Consider the following 12,490-nt stretch of genomic DNA (forward strand, 5'->3'; position numbering starts at 1 on the left):
GCGGTCCAACTCCGCGTAACTCGTGTGGAGGAGATCTCACTCTGTCCATGCAGTAGATGTTTAGGTATTAGGCAAAAATAGAGATGTGGAAAAGATCCTTGGGTATGTAAATATTTTCAAAATATGGTCTAATAACCAAAGCCTAATCATGATCAGCCCCAGACAGCAGTGTATCCTCATAACCACTGGAGGGCAACGTCGAACAACAAGAATTTGAGATGGAAAATGGAAAAGTTTTAGTTTGGGACATGATTAAAACAAATTTGTTTTACTTTAGTCATTTACAAAGGTTGTTAATTAGGCAGTATATATCATGAAGTGGTACACTTCGGATTTTTCGGATATTTGATATCTGAATGCCATTTCTATGAAAACAAAGTAGCCTAGGAAGCGCTTGTTGTTGTGACTAAACCCTCTCATTAGTGGATTCGTGACTTCGGAATTTTCTCTCTCTCTCTCTCTCTCTCTCTCTCTCTCTCTCTCTCTCTCTCTCTCTCTCTCTCTCTCTCGTGTTTGTCTGTCTGTCTTTCTGTCTCGTTGTTTACAGGTTGTAACCCTGTATTTCACACGTTGACATGCCGATAGACCTAATTATAAACTTGAACAAAATGTGCTATATGGTTGACAACTGGTAGGGTATCAGTGATTAATAGTTTATGGGAAAAAAATAAGGTGCCGAAAAGAGAACACATGACAACGTGTTATGGAGGAACAGGTAATCTACTTTCGGTCGAAAAGGGCAATATTCTCCAAAACTAAACTCTTTTAGTATTTTCTAAATTATGGCAGATATTAAAACGGATGTCTTGACATCAAAGCGTAGCCTGTAAGAACTGCGACAACACCAGATTCTTGTTTACAGAGTGCAGGAAAAGGCGAGTTTCCCGCATGGGGGAGGAGGCTTCGCCTTTCTATTTATAATTGGCTGAACAAATTTTGCAACTGCTGTAAAGGTCAATGAAGGAGTCGGCTTGAAAATAATCCGAAGATGTTTAGACATGCGCAGACGTAGGATGCCATATTGGACGGAGGACTTGGCAGAGCAGCTGAGAAGCACCCCGATCGTGCTTCGGCGAAGGAGAAGGACTCTCTGAATTCAAAGGCGCAGAAACTTCATCAAGGTAAATTAGATGTTGAGCATTCACTTCATTCGATACTGTTTGATGTTCCCATTGCTGCGCCGTCGCTAACTCGGTGAATTTCCGCATGCGGGCGGTTTTTCCTGATTAAAACCTATTTTGTCAGCTTTGAGGTCGTTTCGCTAGTCGGGAATACAGAAGCGTTTCGGCGTAGTTGTGGCGTGCTCTGCCAAATGGAAATAACCTTTTTTTACACGAGACACGAAAAGCGGCGGATGGTACTTTCGATTCGGTCGTAATGTATACCAGCAGAGGGACGTTCTCGAAATGTTGAGAAATAATTGGTTACATAAAGCGATATTTTCGTTACGTCTTTTAGTCAAAGTCAAGTCTTCCCGGTTGGTAGTGGCATAATTTGCACAACAATTTGACCTCCTTTCGATTTCAAAGGACGAAATGACGGTGCGTAATTATTAACACAAAGTTAACTCTCCCCGGCATTCTTCACAAAAATGTTATTCGCGGTCCAAAACTCCGAGAGATATCGGACTTCTCCCGCCCTGGAAGGTGCGCAAACACGTCGGAAAACCTCGAACCCTGCCAATGTGTCAAAGCCGCTCGCAACATGGCGGGGTTAAGGTGTGCAAAACTGCCTGCACAAATCTTTGAAGAAGGAAAAAATCAAACCGCGCGGCCTGAGCGCCCGGTTTTCGTTTCGTTCAGTGGCCCTACACATGGTTTAATGAATTAAATTCGAAGCAAACGCGACACGACGTCGCCGGAGTTTTTTTCTGCTGCAATACTTTCGGAGTGTGCAAAGTACAGCGCCGATTCCGCGGCGGCGTTCAGCCTCTCGGAGCTCCCCGTAGGCGACAGCCAGCCCTCTCTCCGCGCAGACTGGACGTGCACTGCGTTTCCTGTTTCGCTTTGAACTCAGCGCTGATACTCATGGACCGAATGATCGTATTTTAATCGGTTATAGCCCAGCGACCGACTTATTTACTTGTTCCCGATCCGCCCGGTTTTTTTTATAACGGCTAATTCTGTAACGATCGAAATGCCTATAAATACGTAATTGATCACTCGAGGTCGTTCATTTGCCAGGTCAAGTGTTGTGTGAAAAGTGTAATGAAGTTAATAGTTTGGCAAACCATGCGTGTCTTTCTGATTATTTATTTTCTGCGGATGACTCAAATCCGGGGTTTAACTGCGCTGTATTTCCGTGCATTCATTCGACCGGATTAAATCCACGACAATAATGAGAAGCAAAATGGAGCCACTGCTCTGAACTGGATCGGACGGTTATTTTATTTGTTTAATTTCGCTGTCTGGTTTCCTTGAAATGAACGCATGCACCCGCACACGGGGCTCCGCATGGTCTCGCGATGAAACGTCGCAGACTCAAGCGTGGTTACTAAACACGCTGCAGAGTAGACGTCGGGTATATTAAATTACTCAGAAGTTTGCACTTAATGCGCAGAAAAAGATGGTTGAAACCTTCGCGCTTAAATAAGACACGAGTAGTAATTAAAATAACTCACTCTTGGCTTATCCAGCGGCTCGTTGTCTGTTTAGTGGCTTCCAGGCAGTGCAGACTAGTGCCAGTTATTTTTGCGTTAAACTAGGCTGACTGGGACCGACGTTTTCAGCATTTTAACGAACGGGCGGTTACTTCGGCCTCTGAGGAAGGATGCTGAGCCGCATGGCATACCTTAAACGCGCGCGCGTGTGTGTGTCGTGGGTAATACGATAAGGAGCTATAGTAATCAGATCGTTTGTCCTTGGGTCACCGAGATCGGGTGACGGCCCCGCTTTGAGTGCGCTGGCTGAGCTTTGGGAAATTGTACGTCGTAATCTTAATTTACACGTTGCATAATTCAGCACAAAAAGTAGGTAGCAATCTTTCGACCAAGTATGTGGCCCCTACTTCGGAATATGAAGTGTGTGGCCGGAGGATATGACGTTTGCGGAGATCAATGCATGACTTGCAACACCATGTGATGTTATCTGGCTTGTGTGATGTGTCCTCTCTTGTGCAAAATGTTATCAGTATTACTGTTTGCAAATTTCTGCATTACAAGAACAGTGGACCCTGTAGGCTCTAATGTAAATGGACATTTGGCAAACGGTCAGAAGTAACTGCATCTGTAATATAGTCATCGTGATTCCCGATTGGAAGTGAGGTCATTACACTGGCACATGTATATGACATCAAAAAAGCAGTATCGCAGTTTGAGTGTGATATCTCGAGTTTGTGGATTACGCACTTAGTCATTGTTCTCAGATATTCCACTCGTCCTACATTTGTGTGATTAAAATAGATGAATAAACATAGTGCAGACTAAAAATACCAGTCATTATTCTGATAACATAAGCAGCATGAAATTTTGTTCAAAGAATCCTTTAATTCCCCTCTTAAAACCGAACTGAACGCTGGATTATGCCGACACACAGTCTGCATTCAGAGCATCTGGCGTGCTCAGTGCTAATCGATAGCAGGGGCCATTCAGAGCCTCCAAAACAGTGCACATCAGATTAGGTCAGGTTATAGGGAGTAATCTCTGCTCGGGAATCAGTGGAACAGTGCTGGTTTCTCGTGAAGTGGCAGAACCCTTAGATCGTCACAGCTTCTTAAAAGAGCTTTGAAGCAATACACTGATGCTTACCAGCATGGAGTTGAGCTTTGACATTGGGGGTGTTGCTGTCACTTTCTGAAACGAGATAGAATGGTATCATTTGGCCAGTTGGGGCTGTAATTCACTCCTGACAGAAGGAATTGTAAAAACGTTTTATATGATGTATTGTGTATTTTATACATGTTTTAGTCATTATCAGATTTTTTTTTTCTTTTGGCTTTTGCCTTGTGCATTTTCCTGTTTATGTTTTTAGAAAATTTTATTTGTGATTGTTTTACTTGTTCCAAAAAGATGTAATCTTCAGGAAATGTGATGATTAGGTCAGGATGTTGCTACTCTCATTATGTAATCTTTTTCTTGAGAAGTGGTCTGAGAGTAGTTGTGGGAATAATCTTAAGTGTTAATCAGCCGATGATTGGTGAATTGGTGTTGTTCCCAGGAATGAGTATTTCATGAGGGTAGTGTAGTTTTGAACTGGTCTGATTCCAGAACTGGACTGATTCTATACAAAATGTGGCAAACAACATGGAGATGTATTTGATTTTTTGTGGAACTAGTGACCAGCCATGTATATAAATCAGGTGCATAACATGCGCACACATTCCCACACACAGGCGGCCTCTGTCACACACACAAAAATCTAACTCTGTAATCCAGAATGACAAAGTATTTTCCCTTTGTTCATATTTGTGATATTTGGACCAGTTGATTCCATGCATATTGGAGTCTGGGCAAGGTTGGTGCCATGCTTGCACTGACCACCAAGCACACTAATTAATGTTATGAAAACTTGTGGATTTAGTGCAGTTGACCAAAAAATTCTTCAGAATTCTCTCTTTCATTGAGAAAACCAATACTAGATATCAGAGCTTACAATGAAGTGACATGGTGTTGAAATAAGTTTATTCCTCAAGGGAAGTGATATATTTGGAACACGTCGCAGAAAAGTTTCATACGAGCATGCATTTCTGCTAATCTCAGCCACAGTGGAGCACACGATGGCTATCTGACATTTCCAGGTGTCGTTTTGAGAACCATGACTGCCGCAAATAAAACTGGAACATGCTGACATAATAGTCATATTAATAAGATATGCTGAAACGGTGAGCGCGGGTCATGAAGTGCGCTGCATGTTTGGACAGTACGCGTAATCCTTGCGAAACGCTGAAATCCGCTTTAGTGGTGCACTGGAAATCAAGCATTCCTGCTTATGAACGGTGCTTCTTAGCTAATGAGAGCCCCGATGAATCTCGCAGACTTCTGCGGAGATGTGCCACGAGTGCCAGCCAATCATGCTCTCCCGAGAAGCCCGACAAATTGCAGGAGTCCGCGTGCTCTGACAGATTATTCTTTGTTAAACGCACACGGCACTGGGGCTGGGTAATGAAATGCCCCCCCGTTTGTGTTAATCACAGTCTATAACTGAAATTATAGATTGGGATTAACAACCTGTAAACTCAGTTATGGGACTGACTCAGGATGAAAGGATCTTGTAGGGGAGCCCTCTCTAGTCTGAGTGCCAGTCCCAAAGGGTTGTATTTTGGAGGCATATCTGCTTTCCAGAGGCGAAGGCCTGCCCTGTGGTACAGCTGCTTCAGTCTGCGGGAACACTCCACGGGAGCTTTGGCAAGTGACTTTCTAAGCACTTTACTTGTTATCTTTTTTCACCTCCCCCCCCAAAATCAGTTCGTCCAAGTACTAGCTGAGCCCGATCATCCTGTGGGGAAAGTTCAGCTCATCTGCAAGTTTACAAAGCAGACCCAGCAGGGAGACCCGGCCTGAAATGTGAAATACGGTCCATGCGGTCTCCATGAACTCAGATGACATGAGTTTCCACATTTTTGCCTGGACTGGATGCATTTTCGTTGCGGTGCTGTATAGAGCAGGCGACTTGTGTGCATACCCAGGGATGAAAGAAGGAAGTGGCTTCACGTTTGCAGCAGTTTGATTGCTAGACAGTGAAATACTAGTGCTTCCTAACAACCTATTTCAGTCCGGCTGTCTGACCCCTAGGCTATAGGGAGCGCAGGTCTCTAGCTCTGTAAAGCTGTCTTCGTTCAGTTGAAGCATGCACTCTGGGAACGTAGGCGATAGTATGTGTTTAGGCAAATTTTGTTGGGGTTTTTGCTGTTAAAGAAAATCTGACCTCTGACCCAAATTGCAGGCTTTGAGCTTGCTGTGAGCTTACGCATCTGGAGAAGGTCACCGGTGCTCTAGGTCACCGAGGAGCTCGCCCTTCACAGGACACCGAAAATGATGTCAGCAGGGGGAAAGACCCAGAGTCCGGCCAATGGCAGAGCAGAACAGGGCCACTCAGGTGAGGCGAGCTCACCTGCACATACCTCTGGAATCTCTCAGATTATACAACGGTGTTAACCATCATTTACTTCACATTCAAAAGGACTCATCAGTAAAATATTTGTGACAGAAAGGGAGGTTGCGTTATGTCAGTCGCCACAGGTAAATGAAGTGATGCGTTTTGCATTGCGTGTCACTCAGCGTGTATTAACAGGGTGATTCAGTCACTTTTAATCAACGGTATGTAGCTCCGCACTGTACTTGGTCTAAATATGTTGTATTATATGGTAATTATGTCAACCTTACGTAAAGAGTGTCATAGCAGTCTCTTGTTAAACCTAGGAGTTAAACTACTATTAGACTCGTCATTTTGTGTGTGTGTGTGTGTGTGTGTGTGTGTGTGTGTGTGCACGTATGTTTAACAGTAGGTTTGACTCGTCATTTTGTCTGTGGGTGTGTGGGTGTGTGTATGTGTATGTGTGTATTTGGCCTATATTTATACTTCCTATTACTCAGTCTCTTCTGTGGTGACGTCATGACTATTCTGAAGATGTAATTATGTAATGAGTTTACTCCAGACAGAAAGATTTCGAAGCAGACAGTTAAAATGTGTAATTTGCTAATTAATTTGCTTACGTATTACAACAGCAATGAATGTACCAGTGGAAGAGCATGATGACACTAAATTAAATATACCAGGTCTAGTTTCAGTCTGTGTGAGAAACTCAGTTCTCTTATCCCTCTGCCACTTATAAAACTGCCCTTACCCTTATAAAACTGCCATTTTTATACGATTAGTTAACATTTTTTTTTACAATATCATTAATTAATCGTTACTTGTAGCAGGTAATTATGAAAACCACGCATTGATATATATTGTGAATGTGGTGTTGGGAAGCTTCAGCAGAACTGCAGTATCCAGTACAAAGTCCAAATGTCTCTAAATCAAGTCAGTTGGCAGCACTGCAGTCTGGGCCAGAGTTGTACTTCATTTGTACATTCATGCGCTAAAGTGAATGAAGAGGGACGTGGGAATTTGCTGGGAGTCGGATGGGGGGGAATGGCCAAAGCGGTCAGCTGCGGTTCTTGTTGCCGGGCGACACACGAGCGCTGTCACAGCGTCCTTTACCCCCACTGCCAACACCCCCGTGCATGTCACTCTCGAGCTAGAAGACCCCCCCACCCCCGCCAGGCCCAGCCGTGCAGTGCTGTACTACACCTCACTGAAGGAACGAAGACAAGCTCGTTGGCGCATAGTCAGTGCATGGATGTAAAGTTATTCTGCCACTGCTGATCACAGGGTTCTCTGCAACTGTCGTGGTATCAGTGGATGATGGTGTGGATTTGGTATTCTAGCTGTTTTTGTTTTTTTAAAACAATAAAAATATTTTATTTACTATATCTCCTTGAATGGTCTGGCATGCTTATTCAGAAACTCAGCAGGACCCTGGTTTGAAAAGCTTTGTTCTAACAAAATTCTCTCTCTCCTTTCTTTTTTTCTCTCTCTGTATCTCTCTTAACTCTATTTCTGTAACTCTCTATATCTCCATTTCCCTCCCTCCCCATCTCTCAGATATGGACTGTGGAGAGGAGGCGGTGGACTTTAACTGGGAGGAATATCTAGAGGAGACAGGAGCCACTGCTGCTCCTCACACTTCCTTCAAACATGTGAGCTTACGCCTCAGTGCACAAACACATGAACAAACATGCCATGCTGCTAAGCTCAGACCCTCACTAAACACACACAATTGGTCCCACTTTTAATATATGACCATGTCATCTAGTGCATGATAAATTTGATACATTCTGTCAAAACCTCTGGAGTGTCCTACAAACCTACCAGATTAAGAGACTCAAGAGCAGACTCAATTTGGAAACTGGTCAGAGTGTAATCCAAGATCAGATCCAAACCTGGATGACAGCCAAGAAGACCCTGCCTTATCTGATTGTTCAGGAGCCGACTTTGAGAGTCCTGCCAGCTTAACCCCAGATATGGTGTCAGAAGCTGCGGCTCTCTCACACCTGTGTTTCAGGCACTAACACACAATTAGCAGTCTAATAGCTACAGAAGAGCTCTCCATTCCAAAAGGAATTCATATAGTCTAAGTTAGCAACTCATTAAAAACGAATACTGAGCCCAGGCCAGCTGAGCGCAAGGCTGTGGAGACAGTGAAATGGGATCACATATATTTTCATGAGAGACGTGGCCAGTGGTAAGTGGGAGATGTTGTCCACCAAAAGCAGGCCAAAGTGGAGTTATTTACATATTTTCATAGTCGGATCGCTGGATTCTTTATAGGCATACAGCAGACAAAAGAAATATAGTATCAGAATAGAAATATCTCAGGTATCATGGCAACCGCTAACAGTTTTGATGTCTTGGCCCAGAAATCCAGGTTACAGAGGGCTGTGGCTGTTGTGTGTGTTCTATAGCCCCCCCCCCCCCAAGTAGGTGTGTCACAGTGAGCTTGGCCAGTGGGAGGGTCAGGTGTAGTAGAATCCCCATGGCAATGCTGCATTGTGCTCGCAGGTGGAGCTGAGCCTTCAGAGCAGCTTTCAGCCTGGAATGAAGCTGGAAGTGGCCAATAAGAGCTGCCCAGACACCTACTGGGTGGCGACCATCATTACCACGTGCGGCCAGTTGCTGCTGTTACGCTACTGTGGCTATGGTGATGACCGCAAAGCGGACTTCTGGTGTGACGTGATGACTGCAGAGCTCCATCCCGTGGGCTGGTGCACGCAGAACAACAAACTGCTGCAGCCACCTGAAGGTACCCCATCACACACACACACACACACACACACACACACACACACATATATATATACATATACATATATATATATATATATATATATATTAGAGAGAGAGAGAGAGAGAGAGAGAGAGAGAGAGAGAGAGAGAGAGAGAGAGAAAATCAGAGAAAAGAGAATGTTTCAGACAGGAGTCCTTCATCAGCACCCTTTACTTTGATGACAACTTTACATGTTCAACTGCTTGTTAACACAAATATCTAATCAGTCACTTAAATGACAGCAATTCGTTGCATTTAGGCATGTAGATGTGGTCAAGACGAAGGGCTGGTTGAGTATTTCAGAAACCATTGACCTGCTGGGATTTCCACACACAACCATTTCTAGGGTTTTTAGTAATGGTCTGACAAAGAGAAAATATCCAGTGAGCAGCAGTTCTCTGGGCAAAAATGCCTTGTTGATGCCAGAGGTCAGAGGAGAATGGCCAGACTGGTTCAGGCTGATAAAAAGGAAACAGTAGCTCAAATAAATGGCTGTTACCATCGAGGTATACAGAAGAGCATCTCTGAATGCTCAACATGTTGAACCTGGAAACAGACGGACTACAACAGCAGAAGACCACACCGGGTGCTACTCCTGACAGCTAAGAACAGGCAAGCAAGGCTACAATTCTCACGGGCCCACCAAAATTGGACAATAGAACATTGGAAAAATCAAGATGAGTCTTGATTTCTGCTGCAGTGTTCAGACGGTAGCATCAGAATTTGGCATAAAAAACATGAAAGCATGGGTCCACCCTGCCTTGTATCAAAGGTTCAGGCTGGTCATGGGAGTCTAAGGGTGTGGAAGTTATTTTCTCGCCACACTTTGGGCCTCTTAATACCAACTGAGCAGTGTTTAAACACCACAGCCTACCTGAGTATTGTTTCTGACCATGCTGACCATGTCCTACCTATCATCTCATGGATACTTTTAGCAGGACAACAAAGCTCAAATAATCTCAAACAGGTTTATTGAACATGAAAGTGAGTTCACTGTATGCAAATGGCCTCCAAAAACAAAAGAACTCTATCCAACAGAGCACCGTTGGGATGTGGTGGAATGGGAAATTTGCGTCATGGAAGTACAGCTGACAAATCTGCACCAATTATCATGCTGTCATGTCAATATGTACCAAACGCTGTGAGGAATGTTGCCAGCACAATGGTGAATCCATGCCACAAAGAAGTAAGGCAGTTCTGAAGACACAAGGGGTTCCAACCCAGTACTAGCAAGGTGTACCTAATACTGGCCAGTGCATACACAGCTGATGATGGACGGCTGTCATTGCGCACTTCACTCTATCTCTATACACACACACACACACACACACACACACACACACACACACACACACACACACACACACACACACACACACACACACACACTCACTCAGTGAGGCCCTGGAAGAACACACCCTCCTGTAATAAAGCACTCAAATGCCTACAAACAGGTTATTAGGGACACTGTCACACATACGTTACTCCAGCAAATAAATGGAGCTCATGTTTGGTGGAGATATGCAAGCCGTCCTGAACAGAAGTGAATAAAAATTCATTACATGATGGAGGAAGTGTTTTCGTAATTTTACCACAGATGCCTGTTCACTGTGAGGCGTATGTAACGTGATGCCGTGCGATGTTGGATTGTCTTGTGGTCTGCAGTCAGGAGTAGTACCAGAGGTCAGACCAGTGGGGCCGATTATGCGCAGCTGAAATTTGATCACAAAAAAAATCATCGCCATAAAAAAATATATATATGAAATTTGAATCTTCCGAACTCCCAAGCATTTGTTCTGTGTTATTTAAGCCTTGCTGTAATGTTCTCCAACTGAGCTTGTGTTTGTATTTTACCCTGTTTCAAAAGCATTTGTGTTTGTACCAATAAATATTCCTTTCCAAATTTCATGACATATATAAAGACAGAACACTAAATATGCTTGTGTATGACATATTTTTACTTCCCTTGGGTATACATGTGCTTGTCTTGTCTACAGCGGTGCTTGAACGTTTGTGAACTCTTTTGAAGTTTCTATATTTCTGCATAAATTTGACCATAATCACAAAAAATTTGACTTGTCACACAAGTCCTAACGGTGGATAAGGAGAACCAAGTAAAACAAATGAGACAAAAAGGAAACAGATCAAGCAAAGTCTGATTTTCACAACATGATTTTGTGGTGATGTATCACGGCATGAACAAAGGTGATTTGTGAGGACCTTAGAAGAAGAGTTATTGAAGAGTTGCTCATCAGGCTGGAAAAAATTACAAAACCATCTCTAAAGAGTTTGGACTCCACCAATAAACAGTCAGACAGATCGTGGACAAATTAAGGAAATTCAAGACCGTTATTACCCTCCCCAGGAGTGGTCAACCAACAAAGATTATGCCAAGAGCAAAGCATGTAACAGCCCGCGAGGTCACAAAGGAACCCAAGGTAACTTCTAAGCAACTACAGGCCTTTCTCACATTGGTTAAGGTTAATGTTCTTGAGGCCAGCATGAGGGGACTCATGTACAACAGTGGTGTACATGGCAGGGTTGCAAGGAGAAAGCTGCTTCTCTCTAAAAAGAACATTGTTGCCTATCTACAGTTTGTTAAAGATCACATGGACAAGCCAGAAAGCTATTGGGACAATGTTATGTGGACGGATGAGACCAAAAGAGATCTGTTTGGAGAAAGGAAAACACTGCATTCCAGCGTAAAAACCTCTTCCCTTCTGTGAAACACGGTGGGGGTAGCATCACGTTTGGGCCTGTTTTGCCATATCTTGGCCAGGAAGACTTGCCATCATTGATGGAACAATGAATTCTGAATTATACCAGCAAATCCTAATAGAAAATGCCAGACCATCTGTCCGTGAGCTGAATCTCAAGAGAACGTGGGTCATGCAGCAAGACAACGACACTGCCAAAGAACGGCTAAGGCAGAATAAAGTTAAGGTTTTGGAATGGCCAAGTCAATGTTCTGACCTTAATCCGACAGAAATGTTGTGGATGGACCTGAAACATGCAGTTCATGGGCGTAAACCCACCAACATAACTGAGTTGAAGCTGTTTTGTATGGGTGAAAGGGCTAAAATTCCTCCGATATGCAGGACTAATCAACAATTACTGTAAACATTTAGTTGCACTTCTTGCGGCGCAAGGTGGTCACATCAGATACTGAAAACAAAGGTTCACATACTTTTGCCACTAACAGATATGTCATATTGGATCATTTTCCTCAATAAATAAATCAGATTCTAATATTGTTGTCTTGTTTGTTTGATATGGTTGTCTTTATCTGCTTTTAGGACTTGTGTGACAATCTGATGAAGTTTTAGGTGAGGTTTATGCAGAAATATAGAAAATTCTTAACAGTTCACAAACTTTCAGGCACCACTGTAAGGTGTGTGTGTGTGTGTGTGTGTGTGTGTGTGTGTGTGTGTGTGTGTGTGTGTGTGTGTGAATGGGAGGCTCATATTATGTATTCATAAGTAGTGGTCATTTAACTACACTTTTTACCATGTTTTTTACATTGAAATATCTTTTTTCAATTGAACCTGCACCAAATCTCAGCATTAGTGCCTGCTCATTTATTTCTGTGGAGAATTTAGTTTTCAGATCCTAAGAAATTGAGTAACTGATCTAGTTGAGCATAAGCAAGAGTAGCCACACCTACTAGTAGCAGAGGACTGTG

General features: G+C 43.4%; 1 protein-coding gene across 3 annotated transcripts in view; it reads left to right on the plus strand.

The window, feature by feature from the left end:
* Positions 1 to 652: 652 nt before the first annotated feature.
* Positions 653 to 12,490, plus strand: part of sfmbt2 (Scm like with four mbt domains 2) — a 30,329-nt gene continuing 18,491 nt past the window's right edge. Inside the window, exons 1-5 of one of the 3 annotated variants that reach the window (XM_027026821.2) lie at positions 653 to 715; positions 954 to 1,121; positions 5,880 to 6,032; positions 7,587 to 7,681; positions 8,544 to 8,784. In XM_027026821.2, the coding sequence (XP_026882622.1) occupies positions 5,969 to 6,032; positions 7,587 to 7,681; positions 8,544 to 8,784 (400 nt within the window). In that variant the 5' untranslated portion in view covers positions 653 to 715; positions 954 to 1,121; positions 5,880 to 5,968. The remainder of the gene's footprint in view (positions 716 to 953; positions 1,122 to 5,879; positions 6,033 to 7,586; positions 7,682 to 8,543; positions 8,785 to 12,490) is intronic. The other 2 variants (XM_027026820.2, XM_027026822.2) reach the window with 2 other exon arrangements.

Source organism: Electrophorus electricus, chromosome 7 (assembly GCF_013358815.1).
Source record: "Electrophorus electricus isolate fEleEle1 chromosome 7, fEleEle1.pri, whole genome shotgun sequence".
Taxonomy (NCBI): domain Eukaryota; kingdom Metazoa; phylum Chordata; class Actinopteri; order Gymnotiformes; family Gymnotidae; genus Electrophorus; species Electrophorus electricus.